Source organism: Salvia splendens, chromosome 6 (assembly GCF_004379255.2).
Source record: "Salvia splendens isolate huo1 chromosome 6, SspV2, whole genome shotgun sequence".
NCBI classification, from domain to species: Eukaryota; Viridiplantae; Streptophyta; class Magnoliopsida; order Lamiales; family Lamiaceae; genus Salvia; species Salvia splendens.
Genome location: NC_056037.1, coordinates 13,366,739 through 13,389,677, shown reverse-complemented (window position 1 = coordinate 13,389,677; position 22,939 = coordinate 13,366,739). Strand labels below are relative to the sequence as shown.

Below are 22,939 nucleotides of genomic sequence, written 5' to 3'. Positions count from 1 at the left end.
CGGCTTTATAATTCGTAAAAAAACTTTGATAAATACGTAATTTTTTATAACTTTTTCCTATTTATATTTTATCAATGTAAACTCAAATTATAAATTACGGAGTATTTAGAAAATATAAGGAATATTAACATCTTCAGTTTCAAAACGAATTAATTTTTTCATCAAAGTTGATATAGTACAATTCTTTCCCTCATTGTAAATCAAATCCCAAAACCAACATTAACCTTCTGATTTACTCATCATTTTATAATCTCCAATACGAGCTTGAAGAATCTTTTCATTACTGGTAAATGAATTAAGTTATAGTAGTACAGCAATTACACGCATAGTTCGTCTACAAAAATACAGCAACTGCTTAGTTATTTACACGTTTCTGAAATAAGGTTATCGATATTTCTCTACTGTAGATAGATCCTATGCCATCAGAACAATATCGCCTCGCACACCTGCCAGCATGAAGAGAAAAGTGCATTATGATCATAGAACCAAAGAACAAGAAGAGATTATATTGCATATTAGTTCTCCTGAAAAAAAGGAGATGAGAAGAAAGTAGAGTTTGCTGCTCATAATACTTTGGTCGTGACAATCTGTAGCAAACTGGAGGAGTGATTCCATGTCCTCGGCCATCATGGAAACCCTTTCCGCCTCTTTCACTGCTTCAGCAGCAACAAATGATTTGTTTTCAGCTTCTGCGATTTTATAAGCAGCAGACACAGCTGTTTCCTCGACTGTGTTGCCTAGATAACCAATGCTCTGGACTTGTCTGGGCTGCAGTTCTTTCGGTCTTGCTATGGGGATTCTTGTGTCTAACTCTGTTTTACTTTTTATTCTGTAGCAATTATTCTGAACCTGAGATTAACGTAATATGAAGACGTTCAGGTTCTGATTCCATGTTATCCCAAATTAAGTTGGCAATTTAAGAAGGAAAGACTCTGTATATGGAAACTGTAACAAGAAAAGACACTGATAGTATTGAGAAAGTCAAATCTTTCTTATCATCAAGGAAGCTAAGGGAAATCTCAAGTAGCCCACGAGAATAAAAGTAAAGCAATTGATGCCATCATTGATAACTTATTCATCAGCTACCACTCCATTGGGCATTAATGCTTCAACTCACGGAGGCCAGAGTCAAGTTTCATAAGCATAACTAGCTAGTAAAATCACAACATAGTCCGATAATTTAAAATATGTCATGGGAAGTTTAGTAAAAATATACCAAGCTTATTACAAAAACTTTAAAGAAATATCAAGAACTTTATTTCATTTGATAATAAAAGGCTAAAGATTAAACCTTTCACCAGTACCATGAATCCATTAGTTATTGCAAAGAGCCCAAAAAAGTGTGGCCATTTTTTCTTTAGTCATAGAAGGTAGAAAGTTTGATGTCCATGCTAAATATTAACTACTCCAAAAATATCTAATTTATTCACATAGGAATGAAAATTTAGTGATAGCTACATCAACAGAAAGAAATTAGATACTCCTACAATTTATCCACAGGCAGAATCAAATCTCAGGGAAGGAAGAGTCAGGAAGAGGTGTATGAACGAGAGATAGAATACCAGCTAAGAAGCATCAGTTCGAGCATAAATCTTGAACTCTAGCACTCTGTGACATCAATAAAAACCAACCAAAGTTACAAACTACTACAAAAATACCTTTTCAAGTTTATCTTGCTGCACAAGCCTCCTCAATCTAGAACTCAGTGCCCTCTTGAAATTTTGTGGTACTTCCTGCCTTTGCTGCAAGGTAGGCCAGACATAACCAATTGTCATCTCAAGTTTAGATGTATAGTCTAAAATGCCAAGGAAGAAAATTTATTTGATTATATAAGCTGGACTTTAGGTCTAAAAACCATAACAAATGTTTGGTCTACTATTAAAAGTAAGCTCCTTCTAACCAATTTATGAAGACATTTTGGTAGTTAAAGTGTTGGCAAATTATAGCGTAAAAAGGGTAACTCAGGCATATGGACTCTGTTCTATAAAGGTAAACAGTAAACATCAGTTGTTGCCTTGTTGGTAACAAAAACGAAAAAAAATCAGGAAGATTTCAGAGAAAAAAATTAAGAGATAGAGATCTAATCACGCTTAATCCTGCATTAATGTTAAGCATAGAAAAGAGAAACTGAAAGGGAAACCAATCACATGCTATACAACATGAGGTCTGCTATTAAGCCAAGGAATCACATTTGAGATAAAGAGCAGATATAAAATCAAGGGCATCAACATTTTCAAAGAGCATGCCAAAAGATATCATTTAAATGTTAAACATAATTCATACAATTGTACCAGCAATCAGACATAACTGTCATCTATCACATGTTGTTCTACTTCTTGAAAAATTTTCAGCAACAATATGCACTCTGAAACTGCAACTTGCTGCACTTTTAATCAAGCATTAACTGAACTATGGATACCCTACTACATTTCAAGGAAAGAACTTTAATTTCCATCTGGAGATCCTCAGTAACACTGGCACATGACGTAGAAATCATCAAGATGATATTAGAGACCAACCTCAATATAATTAGCGATTGCACCAGAATCTGAACCATTTGGCTCTTGAAGAGTAGACAATGCTTCAAATATCATTGAATTATACCTGAGAATAAATGCATTTCTTCATTAAACTGAGAGCATATAAAAGTCAATAAAACTGCTGCTTCAGCCTAGACTATAGCTGTCTCTGGTGATGCATTGTCCTCCCATGGACTTCTCACAGTCTTTTGACATACCATGTTGTAAGCATACAGAAGTACTGTGGGCAATTGGGCATTACAATAAACTTTATTAGTTGGGAAAGTTTAATACTTAATCACCCTCGGGACTCTCTCATGCCAACCTAGGACCAAGACCAACACTCCTAAGCACATCTCAGTTTTATTGCCTGATGCCAACCAAGATAGATAATCACATAAAAAGCATCTCAGAACTAGTCCAGAAACTCGTAATTCATATGTCCAAAACTCGAGGTTAACCAGATAACCATAGATCAAGGTTAGCTTAATAAATTATTGAGAAAAATAATAGCAGTACATTACTTGGAAGCATTATTTCCATCAGGTAAGGGCCTTGAAGAATCTAACATGACTACATCAGTTGACGCATCCTGACAAGATGGAACAGATGCAGTGGTCTGTGCAATGGGGAGTGGAGTTGCAGGGGCTTCAGCAGGATCCGCCTTTGTCTTTGGTGTCTTTGATTTATCTCTAGGCCCTTGGCCATTCGCTACACTCAAGTTCCGCCATTTATCCTGCATAAGCAACTCATACATCAACTACTTGTAGGCTTCCTGGTTTAATAGTGCATTCAATATTCGATCTCTCTTAATAAGTCTTAACTAAAATCATAATAGTCGCAAATCTGTTAGTAATTCAGAAGCTCATTTTGTATGAGTATTTAAACCATTGATAAAATACTTTAGGTTAAGGTAGTGGTGACGTAATACCCATACAAAGTTTTGTCCTTTAAAAAGTGACAGATTTCTTCTCCAGATGGAACCCGAAGGAAGACCTAAATTAAAAGTCAGGTTAATTTACTGTATATACATGCACTTGCATAAGACAATCGTGTTAATCTACTTTCAATAGGATAGAACATTTTCTACTACAACGTAGAAATTGAATGCATTCTGACGAAAAACTGAATGGTGCCTAAGAACAATGATAAAGCGAATCTTCATTCGTATACTCAACTCCAAATATTCCATAATTTCACTAATTAATTCTTCAACAGAAGTGGCAAATGGCAATCACCAATAGACGCAGTTGGGGAAAATAAAAACATGTGACCGACCGCCAAGAACGGTCAACTGAAAGTAAAGCTAAGTAAATGTACATTGATAGGTACCTTGAGGTCAATGTTGGAGCGAGAGAAGAGGAGGTGGTTGAATTCGGGGTCACGCTGAATATTTTTCCACTTTCCGGCGCCGTGCTTGGCGATCCCGGCGCGCAGCGCTTCCTCCTCCTCGGAGGTCCACTTCTGCTTTGGATTGCCCATTCGACAGCTCAACGGCAAAGAAGGGAAGGGATGGGGGTTGCGGTGGCGGTATACTAGCAGTGATAAGGTGTGGCCGCCTCCGAAATGTAGAAGCTTTTGCCCAATTTTGATACACACTGTTTTTTCATTCCTTTTTCTAGCGTCAATTGGGAAATTTTCAATATCACACACTTGAATATTTCGTTATTAAATTATACTTCGTTCATCCCAACTAAGCTGATACAAAACTTTGGTCACACGTAGGGCTGGGGGAAAATACCGAAATGCCGAAATACTGGCCTTATCGTACCGAAAAAATGCCGAAAATATCGAATTTTCAGTATACCGTGATTTTCGGTACGGTATGATACCTTACTGAAATATTTCGATAAGGTAAAGGTATGAATTTTTATATACCGCGACATACCGAAATTCGGTATATACCGTAATTTAAGGTATATAACGTAAAATATAAATATAATAATATATAAAGTATTTTATATATTTTTAAATTATAAAATTTATTGTGAAATATAATATAATATGAATAAAATATACTAGTATTTAATACCCATATATTATTTAAATTACTATAAAATATAAATAGTATTCTAAAAACTCAAATATTCAATTTTCATTGATATTGAAAGTAAGGTATACCGCAAAAGTATGGTATACCGAACTTTGGTACGACATACCAAAAATGAAGTACGATATCGGTATGAAAATTCTCCATACCGAAAATAAGGTATACCGAAGTTCGGTATACCGAAAATTTTGGTAAGATAAAGGTATGATTTTTTCGCATACCGAATTTACGATAAGGTATACGGTATGATGGTTTCGGTAAGGTATACTGTACCTACCCACCCCTAGTCACACGTATTAAGAAATTATATTAAATATATTAAATAAAAGTAAAATAAAAATAAAAATGATTGAATATTTTATTTTATTTTATTTTTTATCAAAAATAAAATAACTCAACTTTATTAAAATGTTTCAAAAAGAAATATGACTAAATTTAATTAGGACAAAGGAAATACTAATTTTAATTACTTTCTCCATCCATAAAAATTAGTCTCATCTTACTATTTTAAAAAGTACGATAGATAACATATGAAAGATATACTACTAATACCTGCATTTCATTTTTGCAATTTCTAAGTTGCCGCCAATTTTGACATTTTTGTAATTTGCCAGCCAATTTTCTTTACAAACAGAATAGTGTAATTCTCAATATGAACATTTTTTTAATTGACAAGACTTCATCTAGATGTTGCAATTATTGGCTTCTATGCCGACAAACTAATAGAAGCATTAAATCGATTACTAAAACTAAGACCATCCACAATAGGCGACCAGCGACCGCCCAGCCGAGCGCCGGCGCTGGGCGGTTTGCTTGGCGGTCTATTGCAGCCGCCCAGCGGCTGAGTGGAGAGAGAAACCGCGCAGCGCTGGGCGGTTATGTGGCGCTGGGCGGTCCGTTCGGCGCTATTGCAGCGCCCGGATCGCCCAGCGCACCGCCTAGCGCGAAATTTTTTTTTTTTTTCCGAAACACTATATATACGCGCTTTGCTCGTCATTTTCATTCGCACCACTTGTTTTAAATTATTGTACTTTTTTAAATTTTAATAGTATTATTAAACTTTTCCCGTATATGTCTCGTAAATTAAATTTCGCATATTGTGTGATTGTTAATTATTTCATTTTGTATATATTTGTTAATAGTGATGTGGATAGTATTATTAATGTTTCCCGTATATGTCTCGTAAATTAAATTCCGTATATTGTGTGATTGTTAATTATGTCATTTTATATAATTGTTATTAGTGATGTGGCTATTGACGTGGCTGAGCTATTTATGATGTGGCTAGGCTATGGCTGGGCTATTTATGATGTGGCAGGAGGATTTTTAGTGCTGATGATGTGGCGGTGGCTAGGCTATGGCTGGGCTATTGCTGGGCTATTCCTATTGTGGATGGCCTAAGAGCGAGCTCAAAGAAGATTACAGCCAATTACATGTATCCACGTGGCTCGTGAGGGAATGACAGTTGAACACCTCATCATAACTTCCCTCCCCCTATCCGTTTAAGCTCATAGCAAAAATCCTCAACACCCATCGCCCTCTCTGCAGTTCCTTCCCTGCATAAGCATTTCCATTCTCCAACAAGCTCTCTTCACAAAACCAAAAATGGAGAGTTTAGCAGGCAGAAACTTGGCAGCAATGGCGATCTCAATTCACCCAAACAGGAGGTGTTGGAGGAAGAAGAACCAACAAGTAGGCTTGTTTGGGAACCCTCATGCCCATGGTTCAACCTCATTCCTTGTGCGTTGCGGCGGCAGCGATGGCTGTGTGGCGGTCCCGGTGCGAGAGGATTTTGCGGACGAGGAGGACTACTTAAAGGCGGGAGGCTCGGAGTTGTTGTTGGTGCAAATGCAGCAGAACAAGACCATGGATCACCAGTCTAAGCTTGCTGATAAGGTTCCATTTACTCTACTCCATTAAGCTGTGAATTCAAACACGACATTTGTATCTTTTACTTTTAATTAATCACATGTATATTTCCTTATGCTTCTATCAGTTTTAGAGAAACTCCACTTTATTCTTACCACCATATATATATATGTCTGCAGTTACCAAATATACTGAGTGGAGATAATAATGTACTGGATTTGGTGGTAATCGGTTGCGGACCAGCAGGGCTAGCTCTTGCTGCTGAGTCGGCTAAGTTAGGTCTCAACGTTGGGCTTATAGGTCCTGATCTACCTTTTACAAATAACTATGGTGTTTGGGAAGATGAGTTCAAAGGTATTTTCATGCCATTCCATTTATCTGCTCATAATATTTCACATTATACTAACCATGCAAACAGTGTTAGCCTCTTATGATGATGAGAGAAATCATTCAACTGTTACATCATATATAATAGGAGTATATGGTTTCAATATAATTTAGAAGCAGTTAAATGGTTCAATATATCCAGATACCTTCATAGTCTATGGCCACCATTGTACCATGTTGGTTTTCCTAACAGAATATCCAGACAGTTTGCTCATTTTCTATGTTTCTTTTACCACCATTTATTTACCTGTATTATCGAGTTAAAGTAGACGCTGCTCCTTTGCTACTATTTCAGATCTAGGACTTGAATGTTGCATTGAGCATGTCTGGAGGGATACTATTGTGTATCTAGACGACAACCGTATTTATATTGGTTGTGCATATGGACGTGTTAGCCGCCATTTGCTCCATGAGGAGTTACTGAAAAGGTAAACTTTATCAGGGAGAACCATACGGTTACATCTGTAATTACATCTTTGATGACATTACATACTGGTCACGGTTATAGGTTTGTAACTCGTATGAATTTTCTTAGGTGTGTCGAGTCAGGTGTATCATATCTTAACACAAAAGTGGAAAGGATTATTGAAGCTTCAGGCAGCCATAGACTTGTAGAATGTGAAGGAAACATAGTGATTCCCTGCAGGTGTGCTCATTATTGATCCTCTCTTAATTTAGTATACTTTGTGAAGAACTTGGTTCTCTCCTTTGCCTGTGACTCTGACTCACATCTACAGGCTTGCTACTGTAGCATCCGGTGCGGCCTCAGGGAAACTCCTGGAGTATGAGGTTGGGGGTCCAAGGGTTTCCGTCCAGACAGCCTATGGCATCGAGGTTGAGGTAGGAATGTTCACAAAGTCTAAAATACCAAACTTCTGTTATCTAACACTTGATACAGTTGAATGTTTGTTGTTCGATCTTCTCAGCTCGAAGATTTGGATTGTACTTTTTGTGAATTCAACATGACGATCACCATATTGTCATATTGATTTTTTCAGGTGGAAAACAATCCATATGATCCCAGCTTGATGGTTTTTATGGATTATAGAGACTACTGGAAACATAAAGTTGATTACTTAGAAGCACAATATCCAACATTTCTTTATGCCATGCCTATGTCTCCTACAAGAGTTTTCTTTGAGGTTTGATCAAATTTTTTATATTATCCTGTATTGCAGGTTTATTAAACTAACACAAGTGCTAAGCAGGAGACATGCTTAGCTTCCAAAGATGCAATGCCATTTGACCTATTGAAAAATAAACTAATGTCAAGACTGGAGACTATGGGAATCCGTATTGTACAAACTTACGAGGAGGTACTTCGCTGGATTTATCCTTATTTCAACAAGAACCCTATCAGTTTGATTCCATTCTCCTCGAGATTTTGACAAACGCATGAATTCTATGCAGGAGTGGTCTTATATTCCAGTTGGAGGTTCCCTGCCGAACACTGAACAGAGGAACCTCGCCTTCGGTGCAGCTGCTAGCATGGTACATCCAGCCACAGGTAAGTAATACTATTGAACAATTGAACACCTTAGCGACCGTTGCTTGAACGAAAGAGTCAGATCATAACATAAACATTTGTAAAACAGGCTACTCAGTTGTTAGATCCCTGTCAGAGGCTCCACAATATGCTTCTGTTATTGCAAATATTTTGAGACAAGACCATGTTAAAAACATGATCGCCAGTTCAAGAATTTCGGAGAATATCTCAATGCAAGGTAGAGAGTTACATGAATACAAACATGCATATACCATCGATTGCTGGCTTATTATCATATGATTTCTTGATACACTTTCAGACCTCATATTGTTGCAAGTTGTACTCGTACAGATTTTTCGTGTATGATTGCAGACTGCTCAATTGCACTTTTATCTTTCTCTTAGATAGTTTTCTGTTCAATCTTGTACTATATCTTATCTCAACTCATCAATCGCTTTTTCAATGGCTGTGAAAACGAACACTCTCGTGAAATATCTAATGCTACTGTTTTTACAGCGTGGAATGCCCTTTGGCCGCAGGAGAGGAAAAGACAACGAGCGTTTTTTCTGTTTGGATTAGCCCTGATACTGCAGCTGGATATTGAGGGCATAAGGACCTTCTTCCACTCATTTTTTCGTTTGCCGAAATGGTTAGCATTCTGAACCACCACTCATTGATTCATCAAACATGCACTGAAATAGATCAAAACAGATGATACATAGCCTAAAGTTGATTATATTTGTTGAGTTGAGGTTGTTAATCTGGCATGCAGGATGTCACAGGGGTTCCTCGGCTCGACTTTGTCGTCAGGAGACCTCCTCTTGTTTGCACTATACATGTTTGTGATAGCACCCAATGAGATGAGAAAGAGCTTAATCAATCATCTCATATCTGATCCTACTGGTGGAATTATGATAAAAACTTATCTTACACTATAGCTTTTACTCCAGATTGCATTTGTCTGTCTTCTAAATTCTAATGTACATAAACTTTTGTACTACTAACTTCTAATAATAATATATACTGTTAGTAAAATCAACTCTTCCACTTTCAGTTATGTTTTCACATCATCTATTGCATACATCACATTTGTCAATCTATAGGATTCAAGATTATCAAAGGTTCCTTGTATACATACTCATCTTAAACCTTCAATATTATCAGATGTCACTTTTCTACAAATACAATATGTCAAGTTAGAATGCAATTGAAGATCCGAATTACAATCAAAGTTGCATAAGGATTATAATTATTTCTCAATCTAGATTATAGATTTTGATCTTATTATATAATATCTCATATAAATATTCAACAGAAAAACAAGTAAACAAATTCTAGTAATTTAACTCCTCATCAACTAATATGAGTTCTGGAAATAAATTTGCTCGGAAAAATCAACACAAGATTTCATCAACATGAAAAAAGATGCGTCAACAATAATTGCAAAAATATACTACTACGATATTTGATTAGTAGAAAAAACATGATAATATGGACGTTTAAATTGTATTGAAATCCACAAAACACACGATTTTTAGATAAAAATAAAATAAAACAAAATCAAACACTAGCATGACAAGTGTCCTTCCATATCGACCACCGCATTATAAGAAAAGACAAAATAATAATGTCCAACCAATATTTATCATATACGCATACACATTACTTAGTTTTATCCTAAAAAAAAAGGAAAATTCCACAGAGAAAAAAAAAACAGAGAAAAAATTTGGTGGCCATCCACCAACGTAGTCAAATCCCCACTCAACTAGCTCCAACTCCATCTTCCAAAACCACAACTCCCAATTCCAAACTCTCACAAAAAAAATGAACGACAAAGTCGACAAACTCGTAATATTTCTAGCGAAGAGAGACGGCATCGACAAGCTCGTGAAAACCTTTCAATACGTCTCAAAACTAGTCCACTACAAAATCGAGAAATCCCACCCCGACTACGCTGGCCGGGCCAAGCAGTGGGAGGTGGCCGCGGGCCTCAGCCGCAAGGCCTTCCGCAGCGGCCGCTTCCTCACGGGCTTCAACACGCTGCGGAGGAGCCCCGGCCACACCCCGGGTTACCGCCTCCTGGCCGTACTGGCCAATGCGGGGGAGATGGTCTACTTCTTCTTTGACCATTTCCTCTGGCTGTCGAGGATCGGGGTCCTCGACGCCAGGTTGGCGAGGCGAATGAGCTTCGTCTCGGCCTTTGGGGAGTCGTTCGGGTACGTGTTTTTCATAATAGCGGATTTGATTATGATTGGGGATGGGATTAGGGAGGAGAGGAGGATTGGGGATGGGGATGGGAAGGCGGTGGGGAAGATTAGGGCGGAGAGGGTGATGAGGCTGATGGGGGTGGCGGCGAATGTGGCGGATTTGTTCATCGCGGTGGCGGATATTGAGCCTAATCCCTTTTGTAATCATGTTGTAACGCTTGGGATTAGTGGGCTGGTTTCTGCATGGGCGGGATGGTATAGGAATTGGCCCTCTTAATTTATTTTTTTAACTTGTATTTAGTTTTAATGTTTGGAATTATGAAAAAGGAGAAACCGAGATATGTGTATATGTGGAATTAATATATGCATTGTGCTTGGTCTAATTTTGAATAGCTTGTTATTTTATTTTATTTTTCACGAGTGGTGGAGAAAACAAAAAATATGTTACTATTATCAAGTAAATAGATCTAGTTAAATTTAAAATGGTAAATTGAATTTTAAAATAAATACAATCCTAATTATGGGATAATACTGTATTATTTTGGATGAAAAGGTCGGGAACAATTACTAGATGTGTTGCTTATTTTTTTTATTTTTTTAAAAATTTCAATCAAGAAAAGGAAAATAATGTGAAGGGTTCAACCTATAACACGACGAGAAATAAATTGCCAATGCCACACTTTTTATTAGTGGACCATGATTTATTTATGTTGCTACTAGCACTTATTTTTGCAATTCATAACTAAATTGCAAGTCCTTACAAGGATGAAGCATAAAATAAATTAATCGGATATCAACAATAATGAAAATTTGGTAGCTGCAACAGCCCATGAAATACAACCATTATAACTGCTTGTTACATTTTGAAGTGCATAAAATACAAATTTACACCCTTTGATGATTAAGTTCTCTAACTTAAAAGTGCAAAATATCTTAGAATATGGAGTATTTCTTAATCCTCCAAAAATATAGTACTATCAATGTGTTTCCTACTTACTCTGTGATACTCTAGTAATCTTCCAGCACAGGAAAATGAAAACAAGAATGCAATGACAGCAAAAATGACCAAGATATAAGTAACAATTGAGTTCGGAGCATTTTCTTGTGGACGTGACTAGCAAAGATCAAGATACATACTAGCGTGGAGAGAGTTAACCTGTTTTTGATTTATTTAGTAAGAATGATCGCCTTGTCGAGTAGGGAGCGACAATCGCATAGATATTATGAAGATATCCCTTGTCATATATGTTGTTCTTAACCACTTCTACCTCCTCAAGATGAGATCTTCTAAATAATGTTTTCCATTTGCTCTCCGGGGGCTTCTTTTCTTGACTTAGTTCGCCTAAACTAGCTTTTAGAGCTGCTGCACTCACTTTTGCCTCATTCACCTTCCTCTGCCAGCTCAGGTACTCTTGCCATTTAAAGCTCTGATGTTTAGCACGGGATAGAGCGAACTTATGAGGTATATTATCCAGAGAAAAACCGACACTGTGGAATCAATTTGTAGGGAGGCAAACATACCTCATTTGTAGTAGTGTTAGTGAGACACAGTTTGGCATGGTATGTGAAAAAACCAGCTAATAGCATAGTAATCACAGCCAGAAACACCATAACAAGGATTTGTGTGTTATGGGAGTTCAACAACCACTGCCATAAGACAGACGCTCATTATCAGAAGGCATGAGTGAATGAACGTCTTTTCACAACAATCATGCTCGCAACAGGATGCCTATGCATGAGGCTGGCCTGTGCAGCAGACATTCACCTATTTTTCAGAAAAGGGTTGCCTAATAATCTCATTAATCTTTTGATCAACAAGTTAAACAAAAAGAAAAATCACCAAAAACTTCCTTCTACTTGATGTAGAGGTAGTCAGTCCCTACAGTTCTACAAGCCAAAAGCTTTATATAAATGGCAGCCATCATTTTCATCCCTCACTACCTTGTAGACTATATTCTTGTCTCATAAAAAATCAATTAGTGAAGAAAGAGCGACCATCACCAGATTCTCCACCACTCTTAGAGTTAAACTAATGCTAAGGAATTACAAGAAAAGTAAGTGCTAAATAAAGGACTGGTGAGTCTCCAAAACTAAATTTGCAGAAAGAAAACTGTCAACAGGCAATTAAAACGAATTGAGGGGTTGGTGGATTGTTTAAGCTAGGCGAAACTGTCTAGAATAAGATTAAATGAATCAACTTACCTGTAAAACAAGTGGAGTCAACTCTCTGTAGGAATTTCCAATGTCATAATAAACTGCAATATCAATAGGAGGGAATATATTTAGTATTAGACAAACACTCAGAGCCATTATCAAAAATAAAAAAAAAGGATGGATTTGCACCAACCAAACCTGTTAGAATGTGGACAACTTGCATATCTTTCAGTCTACCAGCGAGAATTAATGCAAGGGCAGCGATTCCATATACGCAGATGAGAAAATGCCTGCATCAGCATTAAGAAACAATTTAAGGGCAATCGTAGATCCAGCTAGAGAGACTCATGATTTTGAGATTTTGATCTTTTAGGTCCACATTTTCATCATGGAACGTCCTCATCTGAAAATTATGAGTCGTGAAGAAGTTCCTAGTTTATTACTTAGCTGAGGTCAAACAGGGATCTTTAATAAGGATTTACTGGTTCTGAATTTCAACAACAGGTTTGAGGCTAAAACATAAAGGTTCAAATCCTGTCCCACATCGCATTTAATGCCATTTCAAGCCATACTTGTACTCCTATAGTATAATAGTATATCAAACCATGAAGCTTATTAACTGATGCATCTAAAGCTCTGCCACTTGCAATTAACCATCTCTAATTTATTCACCAATATCCAGCTCTGGTATACCTCCTTGTTTTTATGCATTCTGTCTCGATATTTTAATCTCAATCAATTCCACTTCCTATAGATGCATGTTCCGCATCTCAGAATATAACCCCTTTAAAATCAGCGCATATCTATGAAATAATGTAAATAAGACTATAGGAAAGATATCCCACATGCACAATTCTCTGCAGCCAAATCATAAGAAAACTAAGATGCTCATTTTCATACACTCATTTCTTCTCAGGAAAATGTGTTGAATTTTGCCAAAGGGAACTGTAGAGAAATACTAGCATTTAGCAAGCTCGAATACTCTTTCTGTCTGTACTACTCACCAAAGAATAAACGCCATGAAGTATCTGGTGTTCCTCTCTCCTATGCAATTGTTCTTGAATGAAAACAAATGATATTAACTGAATGAGATACTATATGTAAACAAAATTTTAAAAAATTCAATGATACATACCATCCATGCACAGTGATGGTCAAAACGAGCAACACAGCGATCACATATACTGCAGTGCTTTGACCTAGCAGGTCTGATAATGCAAGAATTAATCCAGTACTTAATTTGTTAGAATAATTCTGGATATCTGGAGCCAGAACAATGAGCTTACTTAGGAATTTTGCAGGTATCACATTCTTTCTCTGTGAAGATGATGTTATCATATGGATAAGCAGAGAGGTACTGAGAAACATTGGAAGAGTTCACAACCCCTGGATCAGAAAAGCTAGTCAATAGAAAGAGGATAATACCCACTCCAACTGCCAAGAAGCTTGTGTACCTGCTAATACATTATTTCCATGTAAAGTAACAAATATATATCCTGATTGGACAAACATCAACCATAAGAATGCAGAGTATACCTGTGAATCCCACTTATATAATACCCTGGAATGTAGATGAAGGATGACTTTGCAATGATGTAATACGTTGTTCCAATAATTAACAAATATATTAACTGCATGAAGGATAATTGATACTCAGGTTTGTAATTCTACACAGATCTCCAAATATATTACATGCATAAATAAAATATGAAATCCTAAACCAAACAGCCATACATAGTGAAAGCTGTTATTCATGGCATTATTACGTGATTTAGGAATGGGATTCTGCTCTTGCTACTTCTATGTTCAGCATTACATAACTTACTTTGAACTAGTTGAGACCACCACAACACTTGGAAGAGCGGTTTTTTTATTGCATTTACTGAACTGCTACATAGACCAAATTACAATCCATAAGCCTAATTATGTTACCAAATCTAGTCGCAGATAAAGAAAAAGATCTTCCTTGTATCTCCCTGATGGAGACAAGGTCACAAGAGGTCAGACTATGTGCACAAAATGGAAAACAAACTAAGTTTTATGTTGGCTCAAAAAGATCATACATGATGAAGAAACATAAAAAACATGGTTTGTGATTGTTAATTCAAAAGAGCATCACATTGTCAGAGTTAGTAACAACCAACAAACAAACAAAATTGTTTTGTTTGATATGTCATCTCCTAAAGTCAGTTATGGAGCTTTCTTCTCGAAATACTCGTACGGCTGTGTGTCAGTCTGTTGAATGGGGTAATTCTCCTAATTAAAATGAAAAGAGACAAAAAGGTTTTTCCTTCGTCAACGACTCTACCAGTTCATCTTTAAGCATTTACTCATGTTCCATGATTTGAATTTGCATACTTTGATACTTCTGCTAAGATCATGGATACATGTAACATTAGAAATTGATAAGCTCAGTCGCTATCTCTCTCTAGTCAATCCACTGAATAGCTTCCAATTCCACAACACGTATAGTGATTCTGGCATAACATTAACTTTAACAACACTAAGAACAGTGAATTAAAAGGAAACCACGCAAGGAAGAGCAAAGGACTTGATAAAGGGATATTCTTTCACAAAAAATGGAGACTTCTCAGAATATTTAACAATCAGTAGCAAGCCTACTAAATTAGGCACACATTGTGGCAAAATTGATATCCATACAAGCAAGATTTATAGTTAAAAAAGAGAAAAACACATAAAGCAATTACTAATATCTGAAAAAAACACAACTTTGACAAGAAACGTAATACAAATTGAATAAAAAGGGAACCTGTATGATAGGGTTGGGGCGGTCACAAGAGTAGTACTCAAGAGAGTGAAGCGCATCGACGCCCCTAGAGCCGCACGAGAAGAGAACAAATCGCCTGCATGGCCATAACCGGTATTAGACTAACGAATATCAAATGATTTGTAAGAGAGAGAGTACCGGAAATAGTCGTAGGCGCCGAAAGTGAGGAAGAAGTGGATGCGCTGAATGAAGGTGCCCTGAAAAATTGGCCACTGCCCACAGAGGAAGGATACGAGTACCAAGAGCGTCACCAATCCATGACACACCAGAACCCACTCAACTGCCATCAAGATTCCTACTCAATTGATAATACTGAAACTTAAATTGAAATTCAGTGGGGATTCGATTAGGAATTGGCCTATAGTTTGGTAATAGATCGCTCCCATAATTATTTAATCTTTTGTTCCACGACTAATTTAAAATGACATTAATTTTAATACATAGTTAATATAGTGAGAAAATAAAAAAAAAATACAATTGAAATAATACAATGAATGGGGTGACCCAATAATAAATATTTTCATATATGAATATGTATTAGTTGGGTTGTGATCAAGATAGAACCATTCTTAAATGTAGAACTAATCTTAAATGTAGAACCAAGGCTAAATTTGGATTGAAAACATGATTAGTGGGGTGGTTATAACCGATGCATTGTGATTATGTATGAAATTTGATCTTGACCATCCTTTTTCCTCATCCAATGGATGAAATGTAGTTCTAGGTTATACACTTTAGATTGTTTTGTATATAAGACAATCCTGTATTAGTTTTAGAGAATGAGTATTATTTTGGGTAATTACACATGCAAAATGTTTTACCTTTATTTCAATTTAGTAAAAAAGTATTAAGTTTACATATTTTATACAAAAAGTTACATTAGTATTTTAAATTAATACATTCCGTTAAATATTTTAAACACTGTTAGTTAGTTTATAATTTGTCCAACTTATCATCATAATAAAAGAATAATTAGAGATTTAATACAATTAATCACTCTAAAAATAATAGTCAATATTAATTCTTCCAGCAATTAATCGTGGTTTAAAAAAATCTTGTCCCTCAATATACTCTATTTTTTTATTGTATTCTTTATAGGACACAGTATAAAATAAGTTCATATTTCATCTTTACAAAATGACTAATTTGAGCTTCAAACAGTCAATATTTAATTTTTACAAAAAAGATTCAATATCTTTTTAGTTGTATTCTCTATTATTACATGAGAAAGTCTCGACAATAAAATGCAATTAGCTAATTTGATAGTGAAGAGTGGTGATTTTTTTCTATGTGTTTTTCATTTTTGTGAGTAATAAAAATAACTGTGTTTAAAATAATTAATGGAAAGTTTTAATTTAAAACTTTTTGTATAAATTTGAAACATTGATAAAACTTTTTGTATGTATAATGTAATTGGAAGTAACGGTCTTAGCAATGACTTAACGGAATGTATTAATTTAAAATATTAATGTAACTTTTTATATGAAATATGTAAACTTAATACTTTTTGTACTAAATTGAAACAAAAGTAAAACATTTTGTATGAAACATGTAATTACCCCTATTATTTTATACATACATTTCAATTTGTAAATATCTCCGAATTTTCCTGAAATTTCATAGAAAATTCACTACAATTGACGATTTCAATAGTGAACAATCACTGACATAACTGAAATTAGTGAAAGCAAAGCTTATCCGAGAGATCAAATATCCCCAAAAGAGCAGAACACGCCCTCTAATCCCTAGTGTAATGGAATCTGCATCATGAAAAATTAACTGTGCTTCATCCTCGAGAATGCATAGATTTTAACTATGCCTCAACCTCGAGAAATGATGCAATCAATGTGATTGTGATGCAAGATTATCCTTTATCTTCACTCAATTTGAGCGTATTTTCACCCGAAACTCCAAAATAATTCAACATCACCTAGAGTTTCTCCTTTCTTTTTTGGAAGAAAACAAATAGTACTCCATTTGATTCCAATAAGTGGCTGAAACGATGTCGTCTGGGGCCGCTCTGTAGTTTTTACCTACATAATCGATGGAGGGGCATATTTTGACGGTGAAAGTGGTTTCAATTTCATCAGCGAAGGAAGGACAGGCGGCGATGCGGCGTCGCAGAGCGATGGTGAGGTTGGACAGACAATTGGAGAAGGGGAATTGCAAGGCGGCGTTATCTCTCATGAAGCAGTTCAAGGCTCATCCTGCCGGCTTTATCCGGGGCTTCGGTGCCGCCGCTGTCCCAAAGGTGCGATTGGCGTTATTTGTTTCACATTGCCTTCTGTTAAATTCATCTTGTTATCATGATTTTTTCCTTGAGTTAGATGTATGTATCTATTTTTCATTGTCCAGAATATAGCTGTTCTGTTTAGAAGTGACTGAAAATATGATCACGAATTTAACTGAAATAGAACTGCTAAGGTTTTCTGAATCAACAAATGTAGTAGTAATTCTGCAAATTGGACCCTAGAATATCAAAACAACATTTTGCGTCCCAAAAAATCCTGCAGTTACGGACATACAACTCCATAAATTATTTCTGGAAACACCTTACCAAGTAGTCCATGGTGGCTACTTAATACTAGAACTTAAGAATTTACTAACATTTTGCATGAAGAGGTGATCACATACCTTCTTAGATTGTGTGTTTAAAGATATAGCTAGTCTTTCATTTGTTGATATTCTGTGTTCAATCGAAGTTGCCTACTTGCCTAGCAAGATGAACATCTTGATTTGCTAGTTTTGGATATCTAATAAAGATATAGTATTTCCTTGCGAAATGTCTCTCTCTCGAGGTCAAACAAAATTTCCTGATCAACATATTGAATAGTTATGTTGTGATACTGCCTCAAAGAAAAACAATAATGGTCTTGACTTAATAATCGTCGAATAAATAGAATCAGCATGGCCAGAGGATGGAATATATTTAATTATGCTGTTTTGCATTTATTGTGAGTCCTCATTGTGCCAGCCTTGCGTTGGTATATCTTTGAAATTTGAATCCCCTAGATATCCCTATTTGAATCAAGCGGAAAGGTGGTGAGCATTATGACATCTTCTAAGTTTCTGTTTGTTTCTTCTTTGATAATAAAAGCATCAATGCTTGTCTAGATTTTGACAGTATTGAATATTGAGTGTGTGTGATTTCCCTTGACTACCATTCTATCAATCTAGTCAGACCTATAAAATTGATCTTTAACTTCCTGATTTTGGCAGACTACATTGTGTTATTAATTTACTTGCTAGGTTAAAAATGACACGACAAAATGAAGTCTGGTTCATTTATAACCGCTAACCAGTGGATAACTGAAACTACATTTACAAGCAATTTTTTTAAAACTCTGATTTGTTTGCAGATTTCAATATTTTAGGTCTCTGGAAGAGTAACATCTTTTGATTTAGCTGGGAGGAGCAAAAAATCATCTCTGCAGTTAGTAATTGATGCGATCCTTCAATCCCTGAAGCGTAGTCTAGAGTTTCAATTGCAGGAGGAAGAAGTAGAAGTATGCCGTTATCTTCTTTTTTCTAGTGCTGCATTTTCTTGGTAGTGCTTACAAATCATGACACATTTGTAGGAATTTTTTAAAACTAGAAACTTTACTATCATAAAAATGGAAAAAAATTGATCCCCATGAAATGGTGCACGCCTGTTTTTATACATGCTATATGGATTATTTTCTTGAGAGTTTCCTTGTTCTCAAGTAACTTGGGAGGTGGGTATCGATGAAAAGTATGGAGCCATATCTGAAGTATGTTCCTGGTCCAAAACTTAGATTATGTTGATACAAGTATTTACAAATTAAGGTCTATTTTTCTGATGAAAAACAAGTACTGGATTTTGGTTAATTTAGTAGATCTTCTAGAGCTTGAGTTATTATTTTATGCCAATATCTTCACGCACAAGCTAAACATACATATGTTCCCTTTTTCCATGCAACTTTAACTTGCTACAATGTTTATCGTGATTATCATCCATGATTTCTACATGCATACTGGCGTTGACGCTAAAATAGACGAAGAAGATTGTTTTAAGATGCTCTATGTCACATTCAATTGCCTTAATTTTTTTTTTCTAAGTTGTGCTAAGAATGAACTTGTGTAGATCTTGCCAAAAGATATTAGACAAATTACAGATGCAGAAAGTTGTGATTCTATATATGAAGATCGCCAGATGTGCTTGCAAGTAAGTACAAAAATGTTATATCCATCACCGACACCTTAAGTACAATATGACCGACTTTACACTGAGTTTTACATAGCTGAATGTAGATGTTTTCTTATCTTGTTTATTGCGTTATCTGCAGTAATTTACTGTAGTGATTCATACTGGCATAGTAATATGGAGTAGTTATTAAGTCTGTTTGTTGCTTAAAATGTTCGGTTCAAGGCACTCTTAAGATATTATGCATCAGTATCATTAATTTCCTTGATATAAGTTGTATATTAAGTTTTTTCATATTAAGGTTAGCATACTTATCAACGATCCTTAGTTAAACCAGTGATTTGTATCAAGGATATTCTTCTTTGATATTCTTCAGCAATATAGTATAATGTTATTCAGCATGAAGCTGGTCACTTTCTAGTTGGCTATATGCTTGGGGTCTTGCCCAGAAGATACAAAGTACCGAGCATAGAGGATCTATTGCAGGACAAGCTTGCTTGTGGGAAGGTGGAATTCATTGGCTTTGAATTTCTTAGGGAAGTAAGTGCAATCATCATTTCATTACTTTTATTATCGATTAATTTGCAGAAAATTTGTGGAAATGGTTTTATGTTTTACATGTAAAACATCTTATTCAGTTGGAAGAATGTCTGAATTATGAATGATTTGCTTTTGTTATTCATACAGATTAAATCTCAGTCTTTTACTTCTATTCACTACTGCATCTGACAACTCAACTGCTTGGAGGGATAACACATTTATCTAATACGTCCTCTCAAAAGTCATACTTATGATGTTTCGATTTATTAGAAGCTTTCCATCCTCACGATGGTTTCCCAAAAATATTAGTATATAGATTTAATTTGAATTTTTGACCCCAATATTTATGCACTATGATAGATTATGGTAGATGGGAGTTGGAGGATGCACTCTTCTGACTAATATTCTATTTTCCGGACATTCAAAGTTCCTGGTTAACTGTCGTAGTTATAATTTGCAGGTTGGTATTGATCCCATGTCAAATAGAACCTTCTCCAAAGGGAAGCTCAATAAAGAGGTTGGACATTGACTTTTCTACTTTCCTTGAGCAACATCATCAGGCACACTTTTGTTTTGGCGCTGGGGTGGGATGGGATGGTTCAGTATAATACAAATGAAGTAGAATTTTTGCTTTAAGCGACCAAGAATACATATATATAAACGTCACAGACAAAAATATTTTTGTGTAGCAGGATGGTCCAAAACCTTGTGATAAGCTCTATCATCTGCTAAGGTCTGATTGGCCTATGATTTTTAGCAGAAATGTATCGAGAACTTACCTGTATAAGAGCTGAGTTGCAGAGTTGCAGAGGGTATGAAATGAATAAACACTTCTCTACAAATTTGACCCATGACCATTAAAGTTTCATGTTCATCTAATACTTTTTTGAATAAGTTTGTGCTGTCACCCATTTATGTTATTGGAGTTTTACTTGTTCTTTTGATAACTTTTCTGAAAATTCTTTACCCGGTTATAATTCGGGCATCAGTCACTTGGCAGATTCCACCTTTCTAATGCTATGATTTCAAAACAGACTCTCAAGACATTTTCATGTGTGATACTTGGTGGTATGGCAGCAGAACACCTGCTATTTGGATACTCGGAGTTACTGCACTCGGATGTTGAGAAGGTCAGTTCAGTTGGCACATCTGTTTATGGAATGCTTGCGTCGTATTTGTATGTGCAACTAACAGAAGATTGTCAACTGCAAGCCAGTTTGCTAGGGTACATAGGTGGCTGGGTTTCACAGTGGATGAGGTTGATTTTGCGCATAGGCAGGCTGCAGAAGCTACGGTCTTACTATTGTCATCTCAAATGGAAGCTCTATCTAGGCTAGCTGAGGCCATGGCTTTGGGTGGATCAGTTGGTTTTTGCATTGAGACCATTGAGCATACGTTAAGCTGGAACAATAAGCTGTGAAACTTTGGGCTGTTTTAAGCTAGCATGCGTAAATAGACGCTAATAAGCAACTTTTGCTGATGCATATTAATTTGTTGTTTTTTTAATTGATGCCATTGGCTTTTATGTGCAGAATTGTAGGAGTAGTAAAATCTTTTCACTCCTTATCAATTTTCACTTACAAAACTATATATGTTCATCATCAACCCATACACTAATGATCATTCAGTCACAACCCTTTTTCACCGCTGTGCTTCTCTAGCAGGACTGACAGTAAGGCCATCGCCATCCACATCCCTGTCTCAATACCGTCTCAATATCGTCTCATCCCTTAACTATTCATGGACCTCACTGTACTTTTTACTCCATCTCTTAACTAAGAGATGGCACATGCAACCTTTCATCTCTTCCCTTAACTATTCATTCAATTTCATTTTTATTTCCAACACATTTAATTAATATTTCATTGAAATATTAAATTAATACTAATAATTCATAAAATCATTAAAAATCATGAAAATTACATTTTAAAATACGAAAAATACATAATTGAAATTCTAATATTACAATTTATTGAAATCTGCATAATCATGGAAAGTGATGCGGTGATCGTCTAACGGTTGTCAATTTTTGTCCAAATGTGCACCATTAGATCCTTCTGGAGTTGGGCGTGGGCGGTAGAATCACGTGTCCTTGCCCGAACACACATTCGCTCTTGCAAAGAAGGATGCACTCCACTGCGAGGCGGACTACTTGCGGTAGAGCCTTCCGGGGTTTCAGGGTCGGAACTAATTTCCCACTTCAGGTCCTTCGTCGGCGACAATCATGTTGTGCAAGATTATGCACGTATACATGATGTCGACCATATTCTCCATAAACCACGTACGAGCCGGGGATTTGATCATGTGGAATCAAGCTTGTAGAACCCCGAACGCTCTCTCCACATCCTTGCGAGCAGCCTCTTGCTTCTGCGCAAAAAGAGCATGTTTTTCGTTTATCGGTGTGTTGAACGTCTTCACGAAGGTTGGCCACTTCGGATAGATGCCGTCGGCAAGATAGTACCACATTTTATACTGGCAGTTGTTAGCGGTGAAGTTGATGGCCGACGCTTTACCATTCAAAACTTCGCTGAAGAGGTCGGATTGGTTGAGCAAGTTGATGTCGTTGTTTGATCCGGGGACCCCAAAAAACGCATGTCAAATCCATAGCCGGTACTCGGCAACGACCTCGAGTATAACGGTGGGGTGGGTGCCTTTGTGGCCGCTCGTGTATGATCCCCTACACGCCACAGGACAATTCTTTCATTGCCAATGCATGCAATCGACGCTGCCAAGCATCCCGGGAAATCCGTGGACTGTTTCGTGAAGTCGAAGCA

The 22,939-nt window shown here is 36.3% G+C and overlaps 5 protein-coding genes across 6 annotated transcripts; 3 read left to right on the top strand and 2 right to left on the bottom strand.

Moving 5' to 3' along the window:
- Positions 1 to 261: 261 nt before the first annotated feature.
- On the bottom strand, positions 262 to 4,140 carry LOC121809693 (telomere repeat-binding factor 4-like). The gene is made up of 6 exons (XM_042210450.1): positions 3,852 to 4,140; positions 3,044 to 3,255; positions 2,520 to 2,604; positions 1,659 to 1,742; positions 573 to 849; positions 262 to 446 (listed from the first exon to the last, which is right to left on the bottom strand). The coding sequence occupies exons 1-6, from the start codon at positions 3,999 to 4,001 to the stop codon at positions 415 to 417; spliced, it is 840 nt and encodes a 279-aa protein (XP_042066384.1). The 5' UTR covers positions 4,002 to 4,140; the 3' UTR covers positions 262 to 414.
- Positions 4,141 to 6,084: 1,944 nt separating this feature from the next.
- On the top strand, positions 6,085 to 9,346 carry LOC121806356 (lycopene epsilon cyclase, chloroplastic-like). The gene is made up of 11 exons (XM_042206364.1): positions 6,085 to 6,465; positions 6,618 to 6,792; positions 7,121 to 7,253; positions 7,361 to 7,471; positions 7,563 to 7,665; positions 7,824 to 7,967; positions 8,034 to 8,141; positions 8,236 to 8,332; positions 8,421 to 8,549; positions 8,828 to 8,960; positions 9,084 to 9,346. Exons 1-11 carry the CDS (start codon positions 6,175 to 6,177, stop codon positions 9,247 to 9,249), a joined length of 1,590 nt encoding a protein of 529 aa, XP_042062298.1. The 5' UTR covers positions 6,085 to 6,174; the 3' UTR covers positions 9,250 to 9,346.
- Positions 9,347 to 9,928: 582 nt separating this feature from the next.
- LOC121807312 (peroxisomal membrane protein 11-4-like) lies at positions 9,929 to 10,901 on the top strand. The gene has a single exon (XM_042207537.1). The coding sequence runs from the start codon at positions 10,136 to 10,138 to the stop codon at positions 10,793 to 10,795; it is 660 nt and encodes a 219-aa protein (XP_042063471.1). The 5' UTR covers positions 9,929 to 10,135; the 3' UTR covers positions 10,796 to 10,901.
- A 417-nt stretch (positions 10,902 to 11,318) lies between these two features.
- On the bottom strand, positions 11,319 to 15,856 carry LOC121807127 (probable protein S-acyltransferase 17). Its single transcript, XM_042207324.1, has 10 exons — positions 15,599 to 15,856; positions 15,443 to 15,536; positions 14,209 to 14,303; positions 13,959 to 14,126; positions 13,808 to 13,880; positions 13,677 to 13,729; positions 12,871 to 12,962; positions 12,721 to 12,773; positions 12,040 to 12,165; positions 11,319 to 11,945 (listed from the first exon to the last, which is right to left on the bottom strand). Exons 1-10 carry the CDS (start codon positions 15,745 to 15,747, stop codon positions 11,670 to 11,672), a joined length of 1,179 nt encoding a protein of 392 aa, XP_042063258.1. The 5' UTR covers positions 15,748 to 15,856; the 3' UTR covers positions 11,319 to 11,669.
- Positions 15,857 to 17,111: 1,255 nt separating this feature from the next.
- Positions 17,112 to 21,671, top strand: LOC121808402. 2 transcript variants are annotated; one of them, XM_042208878.1, is made up of 7 exons: positions 17,112 to 17,711; positions 18,835 to 18,966; positions 19,566 to 19,646; positions 20,025 to 20,165; positions 20,626 to 20,682; positions 21,200 to 21,295; positions 21,382 to 21,671. In XM_042208878.1, exons 1-7 carry the CDS (start codon positions 17,505 to 17,507, stop codon positions 21,583 to 21,585), a joined length of 918 nt encoding a protein of 305 aa, XP_042064812.1. In that variant the 5' UTR covers positions 17,112 to 17,504; the 3' UTR covers positions 21,586 to 21,671. The 2 variants fall into 2 exon arrangements, with proteins under 2 accessions (XP_042064812.1, XP_042064814.1); XM_042208880.1 differs by lacking the exon at positions 19,566 to 19,646 and having other exon boundaries at positions 17,113 to 17,711.
- Positions 21,672 to 22,939: the final 1,268 nt, after the last annotated feature.

Bases quoted from the DNA above. Each gene is read 5' to 3' on its own strand.
- LOC121809693 (XM_042210450.1), bottom strand. From the start codon at position 4,001: ATGGGCAATCCAAAGCAGAAGTGGACCTCCGAGGAGGAGGAAGCGCTG. The intron at 2,605-3,043 runs GTAATGTACTGC...ATTTATTCTCAG, and splicing joins GATGGAAATAATGCTTCCAA to GTATAATTCAATGATATTTG. The intron at 1,743-2,519 runs GTTGGTCTCTAA...CCTACCTTGCAG, and splicing joins CAATCGCTAATTATATTGAG to CAAAGGCAGGAAGTACCACA.
- LOC121806356 (XM_042206364.1), top strand. From the start codon at position 6,175: ATGGAGAGTTTAGCAGGCAGAAACTTGGCAGCAATGGCGATCTCAATT. The intron at 8,550-8,827 runs GTAGAGAGTTAC...CTGTTTTTACAG, and splicing joins GGAGAATATCTCAATGCAAG to CGTGGAATGCCCTTTGGCCG. The intron at 8,961-9,083 runs GTTAGCATTCTG...TCTGGCATGCAG, and splicing joins TTTTTTCGTTTGCCGAAATG to GATGTCACAGGGGTTCCTCG.
- LOC121807312 (XM_042207537.1), top strand. From the start codon at position 10,136: ATGAACGACAAAGTCGACAAACTCGTAATATTTCTAGCGAAGAGAGAC.
- LOC121807127 (XM_042207324.1), bottom strand. From the start codon at position 15,747: ATGGCAGTTGAGTGGGTTCTGGTGTGTCATGGATTGGTGACGCTCTTG. The intron at 13,730-13,807 runs GTATGTATCATT...TTTTCATTCAAG, and splicing joins ACCATCACTGTGCATGGATG to AACAATTGCATAGGAGAGAG. The intron at 11,946-12,039 runs GTATGTTTGCCT...GCTAAACATCAG, and splicing joins CTAACACTACTACAAATGAG to AGCTTTAAATGGCAAGAGTA.
- LOC121808402 (XM_042208878.1), top strand. From the start codon at position 17,505: ATGGAGGGGCATATTTTGACGGTGAAAGTGGTTTCAATTTCATCAGCG. The intron at 19,647-20,024 runs GTAAGTACAAAA...AATGTTATTCAG, and splicing joins ATCGCCAGATGTGCTTGCAA to CATGAAGCTGGTCACTTTCT. The intron at 20,166-20,625 runs GTAAGTGCAATC...TATAATTTGCAG, and splicing joins GCTTTGAATTTCTTAGGGAA to GTTGGTATTGATCCCATGTC.